This window comes from Prionailurus viverrinus, unplaced genomic scaffold, assembly GCF_022837055.1.
Source record: "Prionailurus viverrinus isolate Anna unplaced genomic scaffold, UM_Priviv_1.0 scaffold_35, whole genome shotgun sequence".
Taxonomy (NCBI): Eukaryota; Metazoa; Chordata; class Mammalia; order Carnivora; family Felidae; genus Prionailurus; species Prionailurus viverrinus.
The window spans coordinates 3,180,435-3,202,324 of NW_025927605.1; the positions used below are offsets into that span (position 1 = coordinate 3,180,435).

The window sequence follows — 21,890 nt, forward strand, 5'->3', positions numbered from 1 at the left end:
TGGGAACACACGGGCCCTGGCCCTGGGCCCAGGTAGGGGGGCGTGGGAATTCCGTCCTGCATGCAAAATCAGCAAGGGTGACACCGGGGCGGTGGGAGGAGAGGCTGGGGGATGAGCAGGGATGTTGTGCCTGCAACTGTGAAGAGCGGCAGGCTGAGCTCCAGGCAGCCAGGGAACCTGGGTCGGGGAGAGGGGGTGTAGAGGAGGTGTAGCCCAGGGCCTTGTGGCAAGAGGGCAGCACTGTGTCCCAGAGGGTGGTGCTGTTTGCAGTGGAAAGTAGTGCCTCAACTCCCTGAAAGCCCTGTTTGTGTCCTGGGGCTGAGAATGGTTCAATGTGTGTGTGTGTGTGTGTGTGTGTGTGTGTGTGTGTGTGTGTTTTGGTGGGGAGGCAGTTGGCCCAGTGGAAGTGGGTTTCTGGACACTTAGACCAAAGTCCCTGTAGTTGGATTCTGAGCCTTGAAGGATTCTGGGAGTTGGCAGTGAGAGCCGGGCCCAGGGCAGTCTGGGAAACCGTGGGAACAGGTGAGAACAGGCTGGAAGGGTGTGGCAGCAGCTGGAATGTGTGGGTCGGAGCAGTCCCGCCCTCCCTCGTCCAGGAATGGGTCCCGGCTGGGGACCCAGGGCACAGCACCCTCCCCGAACTATCCCCAGCTCTGCTTTGCCAGGCCTCCCGGACCCTGCTCCCTGCGGTGGGGTGCCCCCCCCGCACCCCTTCGCTTCTGGCTGGTCTAGAGCCAGTGGCCTGGTGGGGGCGGGCTTTTTGGGAGAAGCTGGCAACTCTTCCTGAAGATCACCAGGTTCTCAGGGCTGTGTGTTTGCTTCTGACCCTTTGTATAGACAGACCGTCTGTCACTCACGGGGCACTCATTCTGACAAGTTAGGGAAGCATCTGTGGGCATTCATCGACCAGTGGCTCTGCTCTCTGGGTCAGCTCTGTTCCTGAGTTGGGGGCTGAGGGCACCTGCCAGTTCTGGACTCGCACTGTCAGCCTCTGTGGAACGTCCTCTCCCGTTCTGCACAGTTGATCAGGGCTCCCTGTGGCCTTTCTCTTAAAGAGGTGGCCCCTTCAGCCTCTCCAGGCCCAGCCCCTATCTCTGCTTCCCTGGCTAACTCCCCTCGTCCAGGAGGTCTCGCTCTTTCCCGAGGGTGCCAGGCCCCAGGCCTGGGAGGCCGGTGTCTACCTGTGACCCCTATGTGTGCAGGTCCTGTTCAGACCCCTTCTCCAGCTGTCCTGCCCCTTGCGCTGGGACAGGGGCCCCTCCTAGATGTTTCCACAGCTCCACCCGCGCAGGCCCCCATGATGCCCTGCTCAGCCAGCTCGTGAAGTCCAGGCATCTCCCCTGGAGACAGAGCTCCCCAAGATCAGGGCTCTCTATGTGTCTGTGTCGTGTCCCCGGGCTCGCCCTCAGGTAGGTCAGGGAGCGAGAGAACGAGCTAGCAAATGAGTGCAGGAAGTTTGGGGACTCCCTCTGAGGCATGTGGACTCGCACAGGGCTGTCACATGAACTGCTTCCTTCAGTCTGAGGAGAAACCTCTCGCTACCTTGGGACTGGGCCTCCTGGGAAGATCCCAGAACTCTCTTGAGATCCAGCTCCTTCTCTCTGCCTGTGATGACTCAAGGTCACTGGGCCAGAGCGTGAGCGGGAACCGGCTGCTCTGTGTGAGTGTGTGAATGAGTGTGCAAAGCGCAAGCAGCGAGAGGCTGAGTGTGCACACGTGTGAAGGCGCACAGGTATGTCCGCGAGTATGTGAGAATGTGAGCGCGGGAGTCTGTGAATGCGTACGGGTGTATAAGGCTGTGAAGCCTGCCTGAATGTGTGACTGTGGATCTGAGTGGGTGTGTGTGTGTAAGGGTTTGTGAGCCCGAGGGTGTGTGTCCGTGAGTGGGAAGGCATGAGAGTCTGTGCGAATGTGCGTGCAAGCTGACTGGGAGTATGGGAGTCTATAAGTGTGTACATAAGGTGTGGGGGGGTGTATGAATCTGTGAGTGTGAGTGTATGTGTCGGTGATTATGAGTGTGTGAGTCTGTGAGAGTATGTGAGTGTGAGTATGTTAGAGCTGTGAGTGTGTGAATGTGGGAGTCTGGGTGGGTGTGAATGCACGCGTGCGCAAGGGGGAGTTAGTGAGTGTGATTTGTGCGAGAAGGAAAGTGTGAATGAGTGTGGGCTGTGTGTAAATGTGTGAGTGTGAATTAGCGTGTGTGTGCCGAGTCTGAGTGAATAGGCCGGCTTGTGAACACGTGACTGTGCGTGTGAGCTGTGGGTGTGCGTGAGTGAGTGTGTGGATGTGCGTGTGAGCTGTGTGTAAATGCGTATCCTGGAGGGAGGCTGGTGGGACCCGGGGCTGTAGAAGCTTTGCTCCGCCCTCCCCCAAGGCCATGGTCAACCCCGGGGAAACTCAGAGCCTCGGCAGGCTTTCTGGGGAGTCCCAGGGGGCTGGAAGGCTCAATTTTGCCCTCGGCGGCTTACTCAGAGGAGTGAGGGGTCTCTCCTGTCCTAGAGAGAGCCCGAAGATGATTATTAAAAAAAAAAAAGTAGTTCTGAATAGATTTAAAATAACACCTACAACATATGGGCAGGATTTAAAAATTAAGGTACAACAAACGCCTGTGAACCCGCCACTCAAAGTTCTGGAAACTTTGCCAGGTGCCCCTTCCCATGCCATCCCTTAGACCCACAGGGTTTCTTTGCTTTCTTTGTAGATCTGAAGCTCTTCTTGGCCGGTGACGCCGCCGGGACTCCTTCCGATCGAGTACGCGGCGGGGCCAGAGCGGCTCGGTGCTGCCCCCTGCGGGCGCGGGACGCCAGGTTCTTTCCGCTCTGAGCCAGGCGGCAGGGGTGGGGCGGGGGGCGGCCCCACCCAGGTCCCCTGCAGAGACCTCACAGAGGGGGCCCCACTCCCTGTGCCACACGCACGGGCCGCCCTGGACACAGATATGCACACTGGGCACTCACAACGGTTCGCACATAGACGCGTTCCATCTTTTGTGAACGGAGTGGGGGGGTCATACTCTGTGTGGGGTATTCCAAGGAGGGCGAACCAAGGACACCTGCTGTCTCTCGGGAGCTGGCCTCAGGTAGGAGGTGGTCCCCACAGAGTAGAGCGTGGCCTACCTTAGAGAACGTCACAGTCGGGGCTGGGAGAGGCTGGGTAGGAGGATTGACTTTGGGGCAAGCGGTTTAATAGAACCACTTGAACTGGGGGTGGGGAGGAGGGCTTTGGGCCAGATTCGGGGCCGTGTTTTGAGATGGAGAACGGAAGGATGGGCAGGACCAATGTACAGGTCGGCTGCAGAAAGGAGTTTCGTGTCCTTCGGCCTGGAGGCAGGGGAATGGACACACGGCCCAACCTGGGCGCCAGGGGCTGTGAGGGTCATGGGACTAGAAGGAGGAGGCGAAGATGGTGAGAAGGGGCGGGTGTGAGGAGCCGGGGGAGGATTGCGAAGCAGAGGCGCGTGACCCGGGGTGGCCAGCAGAGGGCGCTCCAGGTACAGATTTGAGGCTCCAGCCTGCGCTCTCGGGAGTCCGGGTTTAATCCGGGAGGTTCTTGGAAAGAGCAGGGCCTGGAGTTCTGATGCAAGCATTCTGGCTTCTCCTTTGGGAGCTACCAAGCGTAAGGGTCAGATGAGATGCCTACATGCGGTGGGAACCCCATAGTGTCCTCTATTTTTCCCTCCCTCTGCTCCCTGGTCAGGCACTGCCAGGGTTTCCAGCCCTGACAAGTGTCTCCAGGTGGTGAACTTGAAATCACCCCCAGAAATGTGACCGGCCTGCCTCATCTGCCCTGGAGGTCTTCCCCTGGGCCACTGTGGTCTGTTGGAGCCAGCCAGTCTTTCTAGAAGGTTCTCCAAGGTTCTAGGCCCAGGGTTCTGCCTCTGCGGTCTCTGTCGTGACCTCACTGGTTTCCTGTTTCCCTGGTTCACCTCTAGGTGGAGGCCTTCCTGGCCTGGTGTCCAGAGAGGTCCCTCAGCCTGTCATATCCAAGGAGCCTGTGGATTCTGGAGTTCTCAGGACCACATGCAGCCCCTTGTCTTTTGGTACCAGTTGGTGGGCACAGCCGGGTCTGGTTGGCTCACACAAGGCGTGGCCATCATCCCCATCAACTCCTGGGGAGGGAGGCATTGTGGAGGAGAAAGTCCCTTGAGTTGTGAATGCCTCCTTTCACTTCCTGACATCTCTGCTCTGAGAGGAACTTCGCACTCAGGTCATTCATTTATTCGTTAACTTCTACAGTTCTCAGGCACCATTGTTGTTTCCATTTCTGGGGACAGGGGAGGGTCTCTGCCCTCATCTAGAGGAGGAGACAGGCAAATAGGTGTGGCCACATAGGGTGGTAAGTGCTTTGAGAGTAGAGAATTGTTTTCTTCCTCTGAACCTTGCGTTTCGCTCTGACTGTCCCAGTCAGTGGCATCGTTACCCGCCCACCTGCTCAGCCCAGAAAATGCTGAGTCATCTTGCTGCCTACTCGGCTCAGGCCTCCCGGTTGGCCACCGTGTCCTGTCCTCACCCTCACCGTCTCTCTCCCGGGCCATCACTTCAGCCCCAGGCCTGCCCTCGCCCCTGTCCAGCTTTTACACCCCCGCTGCAGTGCGCCTGGTGCCTGCATTTGAGAAACAACCATCGACTGTGAGATAATCTGTTGGGGAAGAGACACTGTCGACAAAGTTGGAAGACCAATGGCCAACTGGGGAAACCCGTGTGTAACCCATGTGCCACAGGCCTCCTTCCCACATTTGCCAAAAGCTCACACAAGTTGGGAAGGAAAAGACCCCACCGGAAAACTAGGTAAAGGATAGGAACCGTGGGTTCATAAGAAAGAAGGAAAACAAGGAGGGACCAAGAAACTTGGGGGAGGATGTCCAGTCTCAGTCGTGATTAAAGAAAGGGAGCATGAAGCAGGGGGCCTCCAGCTGTCAAAAAGACAAAACTCGGAAAACAGCAGCACCAGACAAAGCTTCCAGCCGTGATGAGACCCAGTGCCGGCGGAGCAGGTGAGAGTGTGTAGAGCTTCCCGAGGAGACTTCGCTCTTTACTGTGAAAAATTTGGAACGTACACAAAAGCAGGGAGAGAATAGTGAAACAGACTGCCGGACGTCCATTGCCCGGTGTGCTAATTGTCCTCGTGTTGTTGCTCTTGTCCCTTCTCTCTCTCTGGCTACCATCTGTTGTGGAGGGGACTAGAGTATCTTCAAGCAGACTCTCTCCGTCATTTCAGTTCGCACTGGAAGAAAATCTGGCAGTAGCTATCAAAGTGAACAATGCATTTACCCTTAAAAAATTAAAAAAAAAATGTTTACTCATTTTTGAGAGACAGAGACAGGCGGAGCACGAATGGGGGAGGGGCAGAGAGGGAGACACAGGATCCGAAGCAGGCTCCAGGCTCTGAGCTGTCAGCACAGAGCCTGATGCGGGGCTGGAACCCACGAACCGCGAGATCATGACCTGAGCCAAAGTCAGACACTTAAATGACTGAGCCACCCAGGTGCTCTGGATTTACCTTTTTTTTTTTTTTAAAAAAAAAAACAACTTATTTTTTAAAGTTTATTTATTCATTTTGAGAGAGAGAGGGAGAGAGAGAGAGAGAGAGAGCAGGGGAGGGTCAGAGAGAGAGAGAGAGAGAGAGAATCCCAAGCAGGCTCCCCACTGTCAGCACAGAGCCCGATGTGGGGCTCGAACTCACCAACTGTGAGATCATGACCTGAGTTGAAATCAAGAGCCAGACATCCAACAGACTGAGTCACCCAGGCGTCCCTGGATTCACCCTTTACCCCAGTAATCCCACCGCTAAGATTGGCCTTATGGAGGTGTATGCAGAAGTTCACTGTCGTGTATGTTCGAGGAGGCTTATTTCACTGTCGTGGGTAAAAGCAAGAACCTGGAGACCAGAGAAGTGTTTGGTAGGGTCAGGAGTAAGTCAATTACAGCTCATGGTCATGATGCATTAAACAGAACGAGGTGGCTCTCTGAGAGATATGATTAACTGGGAAACTGAGGCATCCACGAGATCGATACTATCCCTTTTATAGAATTAGAATCTCCATAAATAGACACATTAAAAATAAAACAGCACAGCAAAGCTTGAAAGACTCTCTAGTGCTGCAGATGAAGTCCGAAGTTTAAAAAAAATTTTTTTAATGTTTATTTTATTTTTGAGAGAGAGACAGAGCACGAGCAGGGTAGGAGCAGAGAGAGAGGGAGACACAGAATCCGAAGCAGGCTCCAGGCGTCAGCACAGAGCCCGACGTGGGGCTCGAACCCACGAACCGTGAGATCGTGACCTGAGCCGAAGTTGGCCGCTTAACCGACTGAGCCACCACCAGGCGCCCCAAGTCCAAACTTTTTAGCACGTCTTTTCATGGCCGTCTCCCTTTCCAGCCTCTGTTTAGCCATTTCTCCCCACTTCCCTGACCTAGGCATTGGCCCAGAGATTCCCAAAGTGGGTTCCATGGAACCCTAGTGCCACCTGCTAACCCTGGGTGAGTAAGTTTGAGAAATGCTTAGCACTTTATCCCCTCCCTGGACAGTCGCAATGCGCATCGGCTTGCTAAGGATTCTGGGAAGTCTGCAGTAAAACACACAAACAAACAAAAACTGACAAGGACGTGCCTTGCCCTGGCCTACCGGACGCTCAGCCCACCCATCTCTCATGAGGCCCGGCTGGGCCCAGCTCTGGTGGATCCTGGATGAGAACCGCTGCTCGGTGGGGTCGGCCCTGCCCCCTTTTGGCCTGAGGTGGCTCCACCCTCTCCCTTGCTCACCCCACGCCAGCCACCCTGGCCCTTCTTTCTAGTCCCCAAAGATGTGTACCTTGGTCCTGCCTCAGGGCTTCTGCACTAGCTGTTACCTCGGCCGGGAATGCCCTTCCTGTACATGGCTGGCTCCTTCCTTCCTTCAGTTTCCTCCTTGAATGTCACTTAGAAGAGGCCCTCCTTGGCCGCCTGAAACTCTCATATCCCTTTTGTGTTTCCCTGGAGAACATACCATTCTCTGGTTTGATGGTTGCCCATCTCTCTCGCTAGAAGATCTGCTCCCTAAGAGCAAGGGTGTTGTCTGCTGTGCTCACGACCGTATCGCTGGAGCCTGGGACGATGTCCCGCACGCAGCAGGTACTCTACCAATAGTAGCTGAACGAAGGCATTTCCTTGTGAGATCCATCTTCCTGAACATTGCTATTGCACCTTCCTGGAAATACTGAGGCAGCTGTGGCCTCTGGGTGTTCCCCAGCACACCCGGTGCCTTCCCGCCTGTGCCTGGATGATCTCTCCCCTTGTCCTCTCTGCCTGGCAAAGCCCTGCCCTGGCTTCGAGACCCAGCTTTTCATCCCTCCCTGTGAAACTGTCTTCAGCGGCCCGGTCTGAATGAGTCTCTTCCTTCTCCTCCTCCCAAGGTGCTTGTACATACATACCTTTATCACCACACAGAAAACACTGTGCCGCGATGGACTGTTTGTGCGTCTCTCGCTCATCGGCCTGAGCTCATTAAGGGCAGGGCTTGGCTGACTCAGTGCTGAATTCTCAGCACCCAGCCTGCTGACTGCCACACAACGAATGCGATGAATAGTGCTGAATGAAATCCAACTTTGGGTTCTTATGGCCTGCATCCATTCAGCAAGCATCAGCCGGGCACCCGCTGTGTATGCAAAGTGCTGAGTTAGACCTTGCGTTGGGTCCAGAGATGAACAGAAAGCCATCTTTTGGCTGTAAAGGATGATGATTCTAGAAAGGTCCACCTCCAAATAATTCTCACACAAGTGAGAGTGGCTAGCACTCAGTGGTGTTAGAATGGGCCAGGGGAGTGTATTAGTTTCCAAGTGCTGCTGTAACAAATCACCACAAACTTGGGGGCTTAAAGCAACACGTATTTGTCATCTCACAGTTCTGGAAGTCAGAGGTCTTAAATGGGTTCTGTGAGGTGTCAGTAGGGCTGTGCTTCTTCTGGAGGTTCTAGGGGAGAATCTATTCTTTGCCCTCCCTTTTTTTAATTAAAAAAAATTAAAAAAAAATTTTTTTTTTAACATTTATTTATTTTTGAGACAGAGAGAGACAGAGCATGAACAGGGGAGGGTCAGAGAGAGGGAGACACAGAATCCGAAACAGGCTCTAGGCTCTGAGCTGTCAGCACAGAGCCCGATGCGGGGCTCGAACTCACGGACCGCGAGATCATGACCTGAGCCGAAGTCGGCCACTTAACCGACTGAGCCACCTAGGCGCCCCTAAAAAAAATTTTTTTTAATGTTTATTTATTTTTGAGAGAGAGAGAGAGAGAGACAGACAGACAGACAGTTTGTGAGTGGGGGAGGGTCAGAGAGACATGGAATCCGAAGCAGGCTCCAGGCTCTGAGCTGTGAGCACAGAGCCTGACTCAGGGCTTGAACCCATGAACCGTGAGATCATGATCTGAGCCAAAGTCGGACACTTAACCGACTGAGCCACCCAGGCGTCCCTGTTTCTTGCCTTTTTCAGCTTTTAGTGGCTGCCCACGTTCCCTGGCTCGTGGCCTCATCACTTGGACCGCTGCTTCTATTGTCCCATCTCCTCTGACTCTGACCCTCCTGCCTCCCTCTTATAAATGACTCTTGTGATGATAGTGGGCTCAACCAGATAATCCAGACTAATCTCCCCATTGCAGGTTTCTCAACCACACGTGCAAAGTCCCCTTTGCCACGTTCGGTGCACATTCCCAGGTTCTGGGGATTAGGATGTGGACATCTTTGGGGTTTGTTACTCTGCCTAGCCTGGGGAGGGAAGGATTATATGTCCCTGCTGGGATGCTTCACCCAACCAACTTTGGAGTCATTGACCCTTTCCTGGATCCCCAGTACGAAGAAGGCATAGCACCGGCTGCCTTGACAAACTGTCTTGCTTCAGCCTCATGAATTTGTCATGGAAGTCCAGTGGCCCCATTTTACAGATGAGGGAGGGAGCTGAGGCTGAGAGAAGGGATGTGAGATGCCCAAGGCTACACAGAGTTTCCACTGGCCTCAGGAGCTTGGACTTGGGCTTCTTCTTTTTTTAAAATGTTTATTTATTTATTTTTGAGGAGGGGAGGGACAGAGAGAGAGGGAGACAGAGAATCCCAAGCAGGCTCCACACTGTCAGCACAGAGCCCGATGCGGGGCTCGAACTCACGAACTGCAAGATCATGACCTGAGCTGAAACCAAGAGTCGGACACCTAACCGACTGAGCCACCCCTGGATTTGGGCTTCTGATCACAGATAATGTGTGCCTGACCCTGGACCGAATAGGAGCTGTGGTTCCTACCTGATGACAGGGTTCCTCTCTGATGTTAAGTAACAAGCCCCCAGGGCCTCCAGAGCCTGAGGCTGGGCAGCAGGACAAGGGGGCTGTGAAGTTTAGCAGAGGGAGCTGGCTTCTGGCCAGCAGGCTGGGGCAGCTTCAGGGGCCAGGCAGGCCTTGATGGGAGGAGTTGGTGGGAGGTCGGGGGGTCAGAGTATTCCACGCAGCACAGGCCTCTGCACAGGTGTGCTCCCGCTCTGTCCTCCTGTTTTGCCAGTGGGAAGGACAGACGACCTCTCTTTCCATTGTGGACCTCCTCAGTTGGGAACAGGGGGATTGAAGGCCCCCTCGGCCTCCTCCTGCCTGCTTTCTCTCTGCCTTTCCATAATCCTTCCTCTCCTGCTCTTCTCTCCTTGAGTCCTCCTTCCCTCATCCTCCCTCCCCTGGGCCTCCTGGGAGACACAGCTGCTGCTGTAATTTTTTAATTAAAAATTTAATTAAAAATCTGAGGGGAGAGATAAAGCCTCTCCCCAGGAGCCTGGGCCACACTTGCCCCTGGAGGAGATCACTCTAGAGCATTGAAAAGCAGGTACAAATGGGTGCAGATTAACAGGGAGCATCTGGCCTCTCAGGTGAAGAGCGGAGGGCAGGTGCGGCAGGGCCTGAGGGCCCTGGACTTGTGGGGCCTGGAAGGCTGGAAGGAGCCTAGAGTCCCTTCAGGGTCTTTGGCTTCTGTCCCCCAGGCTCTAGGGTCCTCAAGCCAGTTTGCCAGGCCAGGTGGGGAGGGGGTGTGAGCCCCAGGCCTGAAAGAGGAACCCAGCTGGGATGCTGCCCTCAGGCCAGGGAAGGGGGAGTGGAAAGAAGGAGGAAGAGGAGGGAAGGGGGAGGGAAGGCAGAAGGCAGCAAGAGTTCCCATGCATGCCTCCCTCAGGCCTGGGTTTCCCTCCCAGACTTCCTCTCCATCCATTTCCACCCCCTCCCTCCCCTGCCCTGTCTTCCTGCCTGGGTCTCACTGGGGGCACTCAGACCTCTGGGTCCTTTTAGGGGAGGAGCCCTCGGCAGCCGAGGTGGCTCTGCCTGAAAGGGTGAGGTGTTCTGGGTGCTGTATCTCATGTGTTGGGTCCATTCCAGGCTGATGGTTCCTGGAAACCAGTCAGAGGGAGGTGGCTGAGTCTGCTTGTCCCTGGGGAGACAAGAAAGCACCCAGAGACTCCTGGTGTGTAAGGGGGCATTGAGGGACACCCACCTCTGACTCTCCTAACTGGGAGGAGACTCTCGGGAGCCCCAAGAATGTTCTGCATGTCCCACAGTCCCGGGAGTGGAGGGTGGGGCTCTCTTTGGAGCTGGACAAAAGTCCTCAGTGGGTGGATCTGGGTGGGGGTGGTCCTGGGGCCTTGGGCCTCGGGACAGAGGCTGAGGAAACAATAGAGGAAGAGGAGGGTTCCAGCTGAGGGCAGGTGTGGCTAGGTGCAGGTGCACTTCTGAGGACAGGCTGGCCAGGCGGGGGACCTGTGAGCTGCTTGGTGGCTCTGCCTATCCCGTTGCAGACAAAGGTCCCCCAGAGGAGAGGTGATAAAGCCTCAGTGTCTGTAGAATATGGAAAGGGGCAGACAGGTACCCCAGTGGCAGGTGTCACAGGTGGAAGGAAGATCTTTGGGATTCCTGAAGGATATGGGGTCTTCTCCTCATCAGCCAAGCCAAGGTCCCAGCTGGGTGCATCACCCCCCCACCCTGGGCTCCTGGACCTCTCACTTCCCCGACCTCACCTGATATGGACCTTTTTCCTTGGTGGAGAGGGTAGGTGATCGTGTGTCTCCTATTTGGGTCCCTGTCTCCACCCCAGTCATGGCCTAGGCTCCATGTCCCTAGTGATTCAATAAGCACTTGAAAGCATCTGCTGTGTGGGGCACCTGGGTGGCTCAGTCGGTTAAGCGTCCGACTTCGGCTCAGGTCACGATCTCACAGTTTGTGGGTTTGAGCCCCGCGTCGGGCTCTGTGCTGACAGCTGGGAGCCTGGAGCCTGCTTCGGATTCTGTGTCTCCCTCTCTCTCTGCCCCTCCTCCACTCGCACTGTGTGTCTCTATCTCTCTCAAAAATAAACATTAAAAAAAATTAAAAAAAAAAAAGAAAGCATCTGCTGTGTACTAGCTGGGCTCTGGGTTCTGGGTGGGGGTGAAGTGCAGGCACTGTCCTCGGGGGTGACAGTTAATGCTGGGAGCCTAGAGGAACCAAGAAGCCGGGCAGATGTGGCGTGACCTCTATCAGTATTAATACACACCCATTATTTTTTAAGTTTATTTATATATTTAAGGAATCTCTACACCCAACATGGGGCTTGAACTCATGACCCAAAGATCAGAGTCACATGTTCGTCTGAGTCAGCCCGCGCTCCCTATTAATATGTGTTTATTGAACATCAATTGTATACCGGGCCCCCAGGTTACTCTCCATTCTGAGCCTTCCAGCAACATCAGAGGGGTGGGTGTGGTTTCAGGGACCCTCTCCCCACACACTGGTCCCACTCAGATCCGAGGCGAGGCCTGTCTCTACTCCCTTGAGCCTGCTGGCTTTTCAGCAACCCCTGGAGAGGAGGCCCTGGGCCTGTGGGGTTAGTCAAGCCTAGGGCTGGCGTGAAGGCAGTGGGGGACGAGGGGAGTTGTCCCAGTCATTCCCTGGGTCCACGGGTCCCCTCTCCCACTGTGCTTGACTCCCAGAAGCCTCTGGGGCTGGATCCCTTCCTCCTTTTCTTCTCATCTTCCATGTGGGCCAAACTGCTGACGACTGCGGGGGCTGCGGGTCTGGTGCTGCCCGCTTGGCTGCCAGGGGCCTCTCCCTGCCGGGGGTGGAGGACAGGCCCGGGCAGGAGGAGTCACGGCCGAGAGGACCTCTGTGCAGCCCTCCGGCTGGCTCCTGTCAGACCTTCCTTCCCCAACTGGCAGGGAGAGTGGGAGCTGCTGCGGCCCTGGCCCCAGGCCCGACTCTGCTGCTAATGCCGGGCCCCCCTGCCCTGCCCCACCTGCGTGTTGGCCACTCAAGTGCCATGTGCCTCAGTTTCCTCATAGCACTGCTGGGAAGATGTGGCGAGGGCTGTCCCTGAGCTGTGTGGGTGGAATGTCCAGGTCTTCTTAGGCCAGGGATAGTCATGCATTCCAGAGGGCCAGGGAAGCTTCCTGGGGTCTAACTCTGCCCTTTCACTCAAGGATAGGGGCTGGCTGGGCCCATCCCTCAGCATGTGAATCCTTTCTGGGTTGGGGTGCCTTAGGGGGATCCACAGACAGTAGAGTCTCCAAAGATCAGAGACAGAAGGCCTGGGAATCACCAGTGTGGGGAAGCAAGCCCAGACCTTGGCATGTGGTCTGATGTCAGGGCTGAGGGAGCTTGAGGGGGGTCAAATGGTGGTGATGGTAGATGGGGCCTTGGTGATTTTGAAGGGAGGAAGGAAGGTTAATAAACTCTCTGCCCCCTGAAGCTGGACCTCAAGACTAGGGTCTGGGAGCTTTGGAGGTAGGGTGAAGGCTGGGCTGTGGGCTTTAGGGAGAGGCACTGAAGGGCCCCTGGCCATGCTCCAGATTCAGTGTGGAAGGCAGACAACCCAGCGAGGCTGCTTGGAGGGAGGAAGGCACTTAGCTCCTGGGGGAGGGGGTGTTCTTGGGAGGGTGGCTCCAGCAGGGATGGGGAGGGTCTCACTGCATGTCATTCTGTGACAGGGTGATCGGCTGGGATAGGGCCTGTCTCTGGCCCACTCAGGTGACCCCAGGTCCTTCCTAGAGACCATCCTGGATTGCCAGGAAGTCCTCCCTGATGTCTAACCTTGTGAGAGAACCCTGGAGGTCTGACCTTGCTCCCCCGCCTTGATTTTGAGCCCCCTCTCCATCCTCCTCCAGCAGCCCTGGGCACCCCTGGACTTCACAGGCAGGGCTGGAGCAGGGTTAGGCTGGGGTTCATCCCTTCTCTCCCAGACAGCTTGTGCTGTCCCCACTTCCCAAGCAAGGAGACATCGCCGCCTGGGAGGCCACCCACTTTCTAAGCAGCAAGTCCTTCTAGCAGCCTGCCTCAGCCCCGTTGCTGAGGCCTGCATGGAAAACCTGACTCCCTCTGTGTCCCCGTGTGTGGGCTGAGAGGCCGGGCCACCCGCATGGGAGCCAGGTTCGCCCTCACCTACCCATCCCTCAGGCCCTGGCCACCCCCGGAAGCTCCCCATTCAGACAGGCCCGGTGTAGACGCCAGTGTCCTGGCAGTGCCTAAATCATTAGCGCCGAGGAGATTAGGCTGTAATCTCTTGTTGGGCGGCGGGCGGGTGCCAGCTGCCAGGAAGTGGGACAGCTCTGCTCCCTCGCAGGGGTGGCCCTCCCCTGGGTGCAGTGCTAGCGGACACGCCCAGCCGCACAGACAGATCTGGCTTCGCCTCCTCCAGGGAGCCCTTCCAGAGTGGCCTTCCTTTGCTCCTGGGGGGATGAGCGGGAGCGGTCACCCTAACTCTCTGCTTCGTTTTTCTTCCTCTGCTCTCAAACTCCTGAGTCCACCCCCAGCTTCACTGATGCCACCACCTCTCCAGATTCCCTCAAAGACCATGGGAGGCAGGAATGACCCCCATTTTACAAAGGAGGGAACAGGCTTGTGAATTGACTTCCTGTGAGGCTTGGATCCAAAGCTTCCTCAGGCCAACGGCAGTGTCTATTCCCCTCAGATCCCAATCCCCCAGGCCAGGGGCTGTGTCCCCTCCCGCAGACGTGGATTGGTCAGCTGGGGGAATCCCTCAAGTAGAGGCTGATTCTCTCCTTCGGTCTGGGGGCGGGGGGGGGGGGTGCGTGTGCTCTCTCAGGGCCACATTGTACCTAGGAGAGGGTGTCATCCCAAATCTTTCCACCCTCTCCCTGGGGCTCAGGAATGCTGGTTGGGGGGCCAGACCAGCCTCCGTGCTCCAGGCTTGTGGAGCCTTGTTCTAGGCCCTGTCTGGCTCCCAGGGCTGGGTTCTCCGGACTGCCCCCAAGGATGAGCTCAGCTGCCTAATTGTGGCCGAGAATGGAGGTTCACCCTACCCCGGGGCTGCGGCTCCAACGCCACCTTTGTTTCCCAACAGACAATGGGCTGCTAAGAGGCCACCTGTCCAGGCCAGGCGCTGGCAGGGGATGGGGCCCGGGGGATGCACTCGGCATGTCCAGCCTGAGCCCCAGGCCCTGGGCGGCCTGTACGGAAATAAATTACATGGCTGGGGTTTTGGCTCTGACTTCAAGGGCCGGGGGCCCAGCCCCGTTTTAGCCTGGCTATAAAGAGCTGCCTGGGGTCTCTGTCCAGACCAGACCCTGCTCCTGACTTGTGGACACCATGGCTGCCACCACCACCAGCATCCGCCAGTTCTCAACCTCCGGCTCCGTCAAGGGCCTGTGTGTGCCGGGTGGGGGGTTCTCTCGGGTGTCCTCGGTTCGTGTGGGGGGCGCCTGCCGGGCCCCCAGCCTCCTGGGAGCCGGCAGCTGTGGCAACATGTCGGTCACCTCATCCCGCTTCTCGGCGGGCTTGGGGGGCGGCTACGGCGGGGGCTACACCTGCAGCCTGGGCGGGGGCTTCGGCTCCGGCTCTGGCTTCGGCGCGGGCTTCGGCTCCGGCTTCGGTGCGGGCTTCGGCTCTGGCTTTGGTGCCGCGGACGCCCTGCTGGGGGGCAGCGAGAAGGAGACCATGCAGAACCTCAACGACCGGCTGGCCTCCTACCTGGACAAGGTGCGCGCCCTGGAGGAGGCCAACGCCGATCTGGAGGTGAAGATCCGGGACTGGTACCAGAAGCAGGGGCCGGGGCCCGCCCGCGACTACAGCCCCTACTTCAAGACCATCGAGGACCTGAGGAACAAGGTGTGTGGACCAGCCAGCTCCCTGCCCTCTGCCTTGTGTCCTTACTACCTGCTTCTGACTCCCTCCCTCCCTCCCAACTTTGGACCTTTTCCAACATTTCTTCTCTGCCCTGGGTCTCCATCATTCATTGGTTCCTTCCTTCATTCACTCTCTCACTGGCATGACCATGGAAAGTCACTCTGGGGGTCCCTGAGGGAAGGAGCTATGTCTTCCTGCTCAGACTGGAAGCTCCCAAGGGAAGGGATTAAGTGAGTCTGAAGGAGAACACAACACATACCCACATGCTCATGACCTCTAAGAGCACGGCCTTGGCATTCCGTGAACGGGGTGCCTGGGTCTTCTGCACGAGACCCGCCCCGGAGGGTCCTTTGGTGCTGCAGCCCGCGCCACCCCGAGGCAGGTGAGAGCTAAAAGAAATGCCGGGATGTTTAGGGGAGGCCAGGCTGGGGCCTGCTCTTTCCTGGTAGGGAGCCAGGTCTGGTGCTGCCCTGTGAGGGGCTTTGTCTGCTCCTTCCCGGGACCTCGGCCAGGAAGGGAATTCCTGCAATTGCCCCCTGGAAGCAGAATGACTGGGAGTGCCAGATCAGATATGGGCCTTGGTCTGAGCAGCAGGGAACCCAGGGGAGCCCTGGTGAGTCAGCGTTCCAAGCTTCGGGGTCAGCCAGCTCCTCACCACAACCCCCCTGTGCCCGAGCATCAGGCCTCCACCCCTCTGAGTCACTGTGGCCCTCGGGGGTTTTCACAAGGGCCCCTTGCTAGGCCCAATCAGCCTCCTGAGCAGGGAGGTGGGTAGGAGACGGGTCTGTAGGCCACTGAGGCCAAGGATGGGTAACAAATTGGCCCTTGGGCTCACTCTGGAAACGGAGACCCAGGGTCACTTCACAGGGCCCCGAAGGGGACTCTGAGGCCCAGAACGAGGCCATTGGAGCTACTTTTCGGCTGCTGAGGCTGCTTCCTCTTACACCTTCTGCACATCAGCCCTCAGCCTTAAAAGCTTCCAGATTCTTCCCAGCTCATCTGCCACCTCCACTAAGACCTCCTCTCTCCTCCCTCTGGGCAGCATTTAGGGGCCTCCCTCTCCTTCCGCCCACGTGGCTCTGGAGTACAGCCTCTCAGCTTTTCTGACGATAACAGTGACAGCAGCAGTAATAATAACTGACCTTCTGCCCCCTCCAGAGCCCCTTCCCTGCTCTCATTTCAACCACTCAGGTGACCCTGGGGGAAGAGAGAACTTTGCTTTAGGTTTGAGGTGGGGCTGGTCATAATCTTGTTAATTAATTAATTAATTAATTAATTGCCTAATTAAACCAATGTTTCTTGGGGGCTGACTCTGGGCCAGGTACTTTGCCCAGGGCTAGGGATTCTGAAGAGAGTGATACAGATATGGCCTTGTCCCCCTGGAGCTGAGTCCAGTGGAGGAAATGACCAAAAAAGTTGTGGAGAAAATCACAGTTGGGAGAAGTGTTGTGAAGGAGATGGGCAGGGAGGAGGTGTGACCGGAAGGAGGGACACACATGGGGTGTGTGGAGGAGGGCTTCCTGGAGGAGGGGGGCAACCGAGCCTAGAGGTGATCTCAGTTGGGGAAGAGAGAGTGAGGTCCACAGGAATATTATGGGTCTCTCCTGACCTCACGGTTACCTGTGCCTGGGCACTGTGCCCCCACCACTCTGTGGGCCCTCTCGCAGGGTGCCCCGAGGGGGAGATTGCGGGGCCCTCATCTCCTCTATCTGGTCCACTCTCCAAAGGGGCTGCAAGAAGGGTGTTGCAGGGCCTTCCCAGGGTGCTTGCTCACCCAGCCCACTGTGCCTCCCAGATCCTGGCGGCCACCATCGACAATGCCAGCTTGGTGCTGCAGATCGACAACGCCCGTCTGGCAGCTGATGACTTCCGCAACAAGTGAGCCTGCGCCTCCAGGGCTGTCCCCGGGGGCGGGTGTTGGGCCCGGCTCTGCACACCAGAGCTCTCTGTGCGTACAAGGGGGTGTCCTGGGGCGCTCCTTGGCTCATGCCTCCACCCTTTCCAGGTACGAGACTGAGCTGAACCTGCGGATGACCGTGGAGGCCGACACCAATGGCCTGCGCAGGGTGCTGGACGAGCTGACCCTGGCCAGGGCCGACCTGGAGATGCAGATCGAGAACCTCAAGGAGGAGCTGGCCTTCCTGAAGAAGAACCACGAGGAGGTGAGGCTGTCCTGGAAGTGTAGGAGAAACTCACCTGGGAACAAGCAAGGCTGGGGCTCCCAAATCTTCCTGGGCCAAGGCCATGCTCTCAGTCTAGTTCTGGCCCTGAACCTGGGAGACCCTCAGGGGGCCCTGCCCGAGGCCTGGAGGACCCTCTCCCCCCCGAAGATACTTCCCTTGTCCCTCAAGGCACGACCTATTGAGTGGTGGCAGTTAACTATCTGATGAGCAAATCAGTCTAAGAACACGCATGCTAATTACCCTAATTAATTGTAATAGTGATAGTCATAACAACAACCAAAATCTGCTCAGCACATTACAAGTGATTCATGGCAATTATCTCAGCTGATACTGACAGTGGCCCTGGGAGAAGGGTGCTCTTTCCTTCCCTCACCAGTGAAGAGACTGAGGCTCAGAGAGGTGAAGGGATTTATCCAGAGCTGCACAGGTCTTTCTGACCCATAGCCACACCCACGTCTGACGCCACCGCTTTGCCACCTTCTCCCACCTCCCTTTTTCAGAGAGTCTTGGAGTCCTACAGACCCTAAGGCTCAGCCCAAGGGTCAGGATCCCAGACCCTGTAGGGGGACTAATGAGCCTCTGGCTTCCTTCTGGGCCAACCTCTGGGCTGGCCCACGCTAGGGGAGTCTAATCTTGGAGAAGCAGGAGCCCAGAAAGCGTCTCCACTTGGCTTTGAGGCTGGTCATACAGATTGCGTCCCCGCCCCAGCAGATTAACATCTCCTAACAAGTTCTGGTTCTGCAGATGCCAGCACGGGACTGCTTCCCCTGTGCGGTTGGGGGCAGGGGACGAGGCGGGTGGTCAGGGAGGTGAGTGAGGCTGTCCCGGCTCATCCCCTGATGGGCTGGGGAGTTACCGTCTCTCCTCGCCCCGCACACATTGGAACTGGGCAAAGTCCATCTCTGAGTGAGAGTTGGGGGAGATGGTCCATATTCACAGCCCTGCATGTTCAAGACAGGATCACATCCACCTCCATCTTCAAGGGGAGGAGCCATTGGGCTGTCTGTCTGTGTCTGTCGGTCATCGGTACCCATCTCCCTGAGGGAGAGAGGCCCGGCCCCAGGGTCTCTCCCTGGGATGGCCCTGGTGAGCTCCTGTTCTCCTCTTGCCCAGGAAATGAACGCTCTGAGAGGCCAGGTGGGCGGGGACGTCAGCGTGGAGATGGACGCCGCCCCCGGCGTGGACCTGAGCCGCATCCTGAACGAGATGCGCGACCAGTACGAGAAGATGGCGGAGAAGAACCGCAAGGATGCTGAGGACTGGTTCTTCAGCAAGGTGGGTGGCCGTGCGTGAGCAAGTGTGAACTTGCTCCACACGTGTGCTGGGTCCTGAGAACAGGCTGGAAAACTTGTAGATCACAGCTGTTCCAGCTGGAAGGACCTTTGGAAACCATTTGGACCCACTGCTCATGTCCAGATGCAGATTGTGGGGCTCAGAGGGGTCTCAGGCTCACACAAGCCACGCTGCGGCCTGGGGAACGGATCCAGGGCCCGTCATCCCTGTCTGGGGCTTCCCCCAGCATATTTGTAGGTATGTGTGTGTTTGGATGAATACCTCATGCCCTTAGTAAACACACACCTAGCAGCTACAGTACCCAGGACAGTAACAGGCACAAAGAGAGTAAAAGCTGTTTTTGCGCAGTGCTCAGTAGGACTATTGAGTGCAAAGCACGGTGCGTCCACTGAGTCCCAGGGTGGGCACAGAGGGTGTCTGTGTGCGGGTGTGTTTGCAGCCCCCAGAGCCAGGGAGGGGCTGGGGAGCAGGTCGGGGAGGTCAGGGCTCGGAGGTGGACCCTGTCCTCTGCCCCATCTCTGCAAGCCTTCTCAAGCCCCTGTGCCCCCCCGCTCCCCCCCCGCCTTCCAGACGGAGGAGCTGAACCGTGAGGTGGCCACCAACACCGAGGCCCTGCAGAGCAGCAGGACGGAGATCACAGAGCTCCGCCGCTCCGTGCAGAATCTGGAGATTGAGCTGCAGTCCCAGCTCAGCATGGTAGGGCCTCCGACCCCCTCCCTGGCCTGTACCTGTCACCCCAGGGTGGGCCCAGCCTCCTAGACTTCCATTCGGAGGACCCGAAATCCCCACCCAGCCTGTCACTTCACATGGGTCCCTCTCTGCCTCTGTTACTGCCCCATGGTGCTGGCGGCACCCGCAAACCCACGCGGATGCGTCCCCCTTCTGGGTGCTGTGCCCTGGAGAAGGGTCCCAGCTGGGTCTCACCCAGCCGCCCGTGCTTTGGCTCACAGAAAGCATCGCTGGAGGGCAGCCTGGCGGAGACCGAGGCCCGCTACGGGGCCCAGCTGGCCCAGTTGCAGGGGCTCATCAGCAACATCGAGCAGCAGCTGTGTGAGCTCCGCTGTGACATGGAGCGCCAGAACAATGAGTACCAGGTACTGCTGGACGTGAAGACACGGCTGGAGCAAGAGATCGCCACCTACCGCCGCCTGCTGGAGGGCGAGGACGCCCAGTGAGTGGGGGCACTGGGGCACACGCTTGGGTCGGTCGGGGGCCGCTGCATCCAGGCAGGGACGTTTGTGCTGGGGAGGTGCAGAGGTCTGCAGGAGGTGACACTGGCAGATACTGGCAGGGGACCCGCTGTGAGGAGCATTGAAGGCCGAATGAAAGCGTCTGGACTAGACGGTGTGGGAAACGGGGAGCCACGCAGGGATTTTGCACAGAGGAGTGGTACTATCATCGAGATGTCTTAGAACGTTCGCTCTGGCTGCATAGGGAGAAATGCATCAGAAGGGCCCCGGTGGGGGCAGGGAGACCTGTCTGTCAGGAGGCAGGAGCAGGGAGTCGGGCCAGAGAAGCCCTGCTGTAAGGTGGGGGTGGAGGGCAGGGAGAGGCAGGTGGTGTGTGGAGAGGATGTGTTGTAGTTAAAAACAGCAGCGCTAGATGCCTGGACGTGGGGGCGAGCGTGGCTCCCTGGCGGGACGCAACACGTGTTGAGTGAGCCCACGAAGGAGCGGAGGACGATGACCCTGGGTTTCTGGTTCTGATGACTGGCTGGTGATGCCATTACCCGGGATGGGATAAGGAGCCGGGTGGGTGGTGATCTGGCTTGGAGCTGGGAGGGTACATCCGGGCCCCAGTGTAAAGGGGCTGAGAATGTCCTGGAATCTCCATGCTAAGTCACACATTCCAGCTTTTTGCTCCCTGACAATGGCAAAGTGCACCTATAGTCTAACCACTCTCTCTCCCGCTTTAAGAGAGTCTGTTTGTTGGGCCCTTTGGGATATGGAAAAACCACTTGCTCAGCTTCTCCTTGTAAATCCCTGGTTAGCCACAAAGTGCCTCTGGGCCTCCTGTGGGGGTGTCCCCTTTCCTTAGTCCTGCCCATGGGGCCGATGCCCTTTGACCCTTGTGGTATTCTCAGCTGTGATTTCTCTCTGGTTTGCTGGGACCTCTCTCCCCTCGCCCTAGTCCTCCCCAGCCACTCCTTCTCCACGGGCTCCTGGCCCGCACCCCTGCACTGACAGGTCTCCCTCTCCCTCCCTGCAGCCTGGCCACCCAGTACTCCTCTTCCCTGATCTCACAGCCCACCCGGGAAGGTAAGAGCCTGCCCTGTCTGGCCCGAAGGGAGTGGGGAGAGGCCGGGGACCCGTCTGTGCGGGAGACTGGGGGAGGGGCTCGGGCCTGAGATTTCCTGTGCCCCCTCCTCCACCGCCTGCAGCCACAGTGACCACCCGCCAGGTGCGCACCATTATGGAGGAAGTCCAGGATGGCAAGGTGGTCTCCTCCCGCGAGCAGGTCCACCGCTCCACACACTGAGGCCCCTTTCCACCTGTGACAGCCCAGCCTCGAGGGTCACGGGGGAGCCATCGCCTTGGGCTCCCAGCATGCTAGTGCCGCACCCTGAGTGCCCATCTGGGCCACCGGCCAAGAGCTGTTGCCTTTCTGTATCTGTTTCCTGCAGCCCCTCACCGAGGGTCCTCCTAGAATTGCCCCAGTGTCTGCTATTAAAGCTTTGCCTGAAGTTCAATGCCTCGTGTGATCTGGTCCAGTCATTGGCTTGGGGTGGTGTGTGCTGAGGGACTGGGGAGGAGGACAGTTTGAGGGCTTGGGTGACACTTGTCACCTGCAAACCTGTTCTATCCGCCTCATCCAGGCCTGGGGGGCTCCCGGGAGGCCAGAGGGAAGAAGGCAGGAGATTGAGGGCAAAGGGATGGGAGAGCACATCGAGCTGGGAAAGTTTCTAAGAATCAGCCCGTGGGTCCCCATGGGCTGGTCCGCAGGAGGGCCCCATAGACTTTCTGGGGAACCACACCCCTTCTAGAGAACTCCCTGCCTCAGCCTGGGGCAGGTCTGGGTTCAAGATCAGAGGGAGAAGGGCTGGGCAGGGGGGCTTTCTAAAGGCATGGTCCAAGGTGTTGATGGGTGAGAGGGGGTGGCGGTGGCATGGCCAGCCCAGGAAACCAGCTTGGCCCAGCTCGGGGAGTCTGTGGGGCGGGGTGGCTGCTGTGTGTGTGAGCGTGGGGGGCGTCCTGTTTGCTCTGGTGGCTTGGCAGCTGCCGGGCTGTTGGGGAATCTCTCTCAGCTGCTAGGAGGGGATGTCTGGGCCTGCCTGGGAAGTGGAAGCCATCAGCAATCTGGGACACGGCCACATTCC

General features: G+C 57.6%; 1 protein-coding gene and 1 long non-coding RNA gene across 2 annotated transcripts; both read left to right on the plus strand.

Annotated features, from left to right (window-relative positions):
* Positions 1-1,500: 1,500 nt before the first annotated feature.
* On the plus strand, positions 1,501-5,369 carry LOC125158385 (uncharacterized). Its single transcript, XR_007149373.1, has 3 exons — positions 1,501-1,620; positions 2,702-3,076; positions 3,929-5,369. It is a non-coding gene; the product is annotated as an uncharacterized LOC125158385 (long non-coding RNA).
* An 8,711-nt stretch (positions 5,370-14,080) lies between these two features.
* On the plus strand, positions 14,081-21,161 carry LOC125158512 (keratin, type I cytoskeletal 42). Its single transcript, XM_047845717.1, has 8 exons — positions 14,081-15,080; positions 16,894-16,976; positions 17,104-17,260; positions 18,395-18,556; positions 19,145-19,270; positions 19,525-19,745; positions 20,783-20,832; positions 20,955-21,161. Exons 1-8 carry the CDS (start codon positions 14,562-14,564, stop codon positions 21,050-21,052), a joined length of 1,416 nt encoding a protein of 471 aa, XP_047701673.1. The 5' UTR covers positions 14,081-14,561; the 3' UTR covers positions 21,053-21,161.
* The last annotated feature ends 729 nt before the right edge of the window (positions 21,162-21,890 follow it).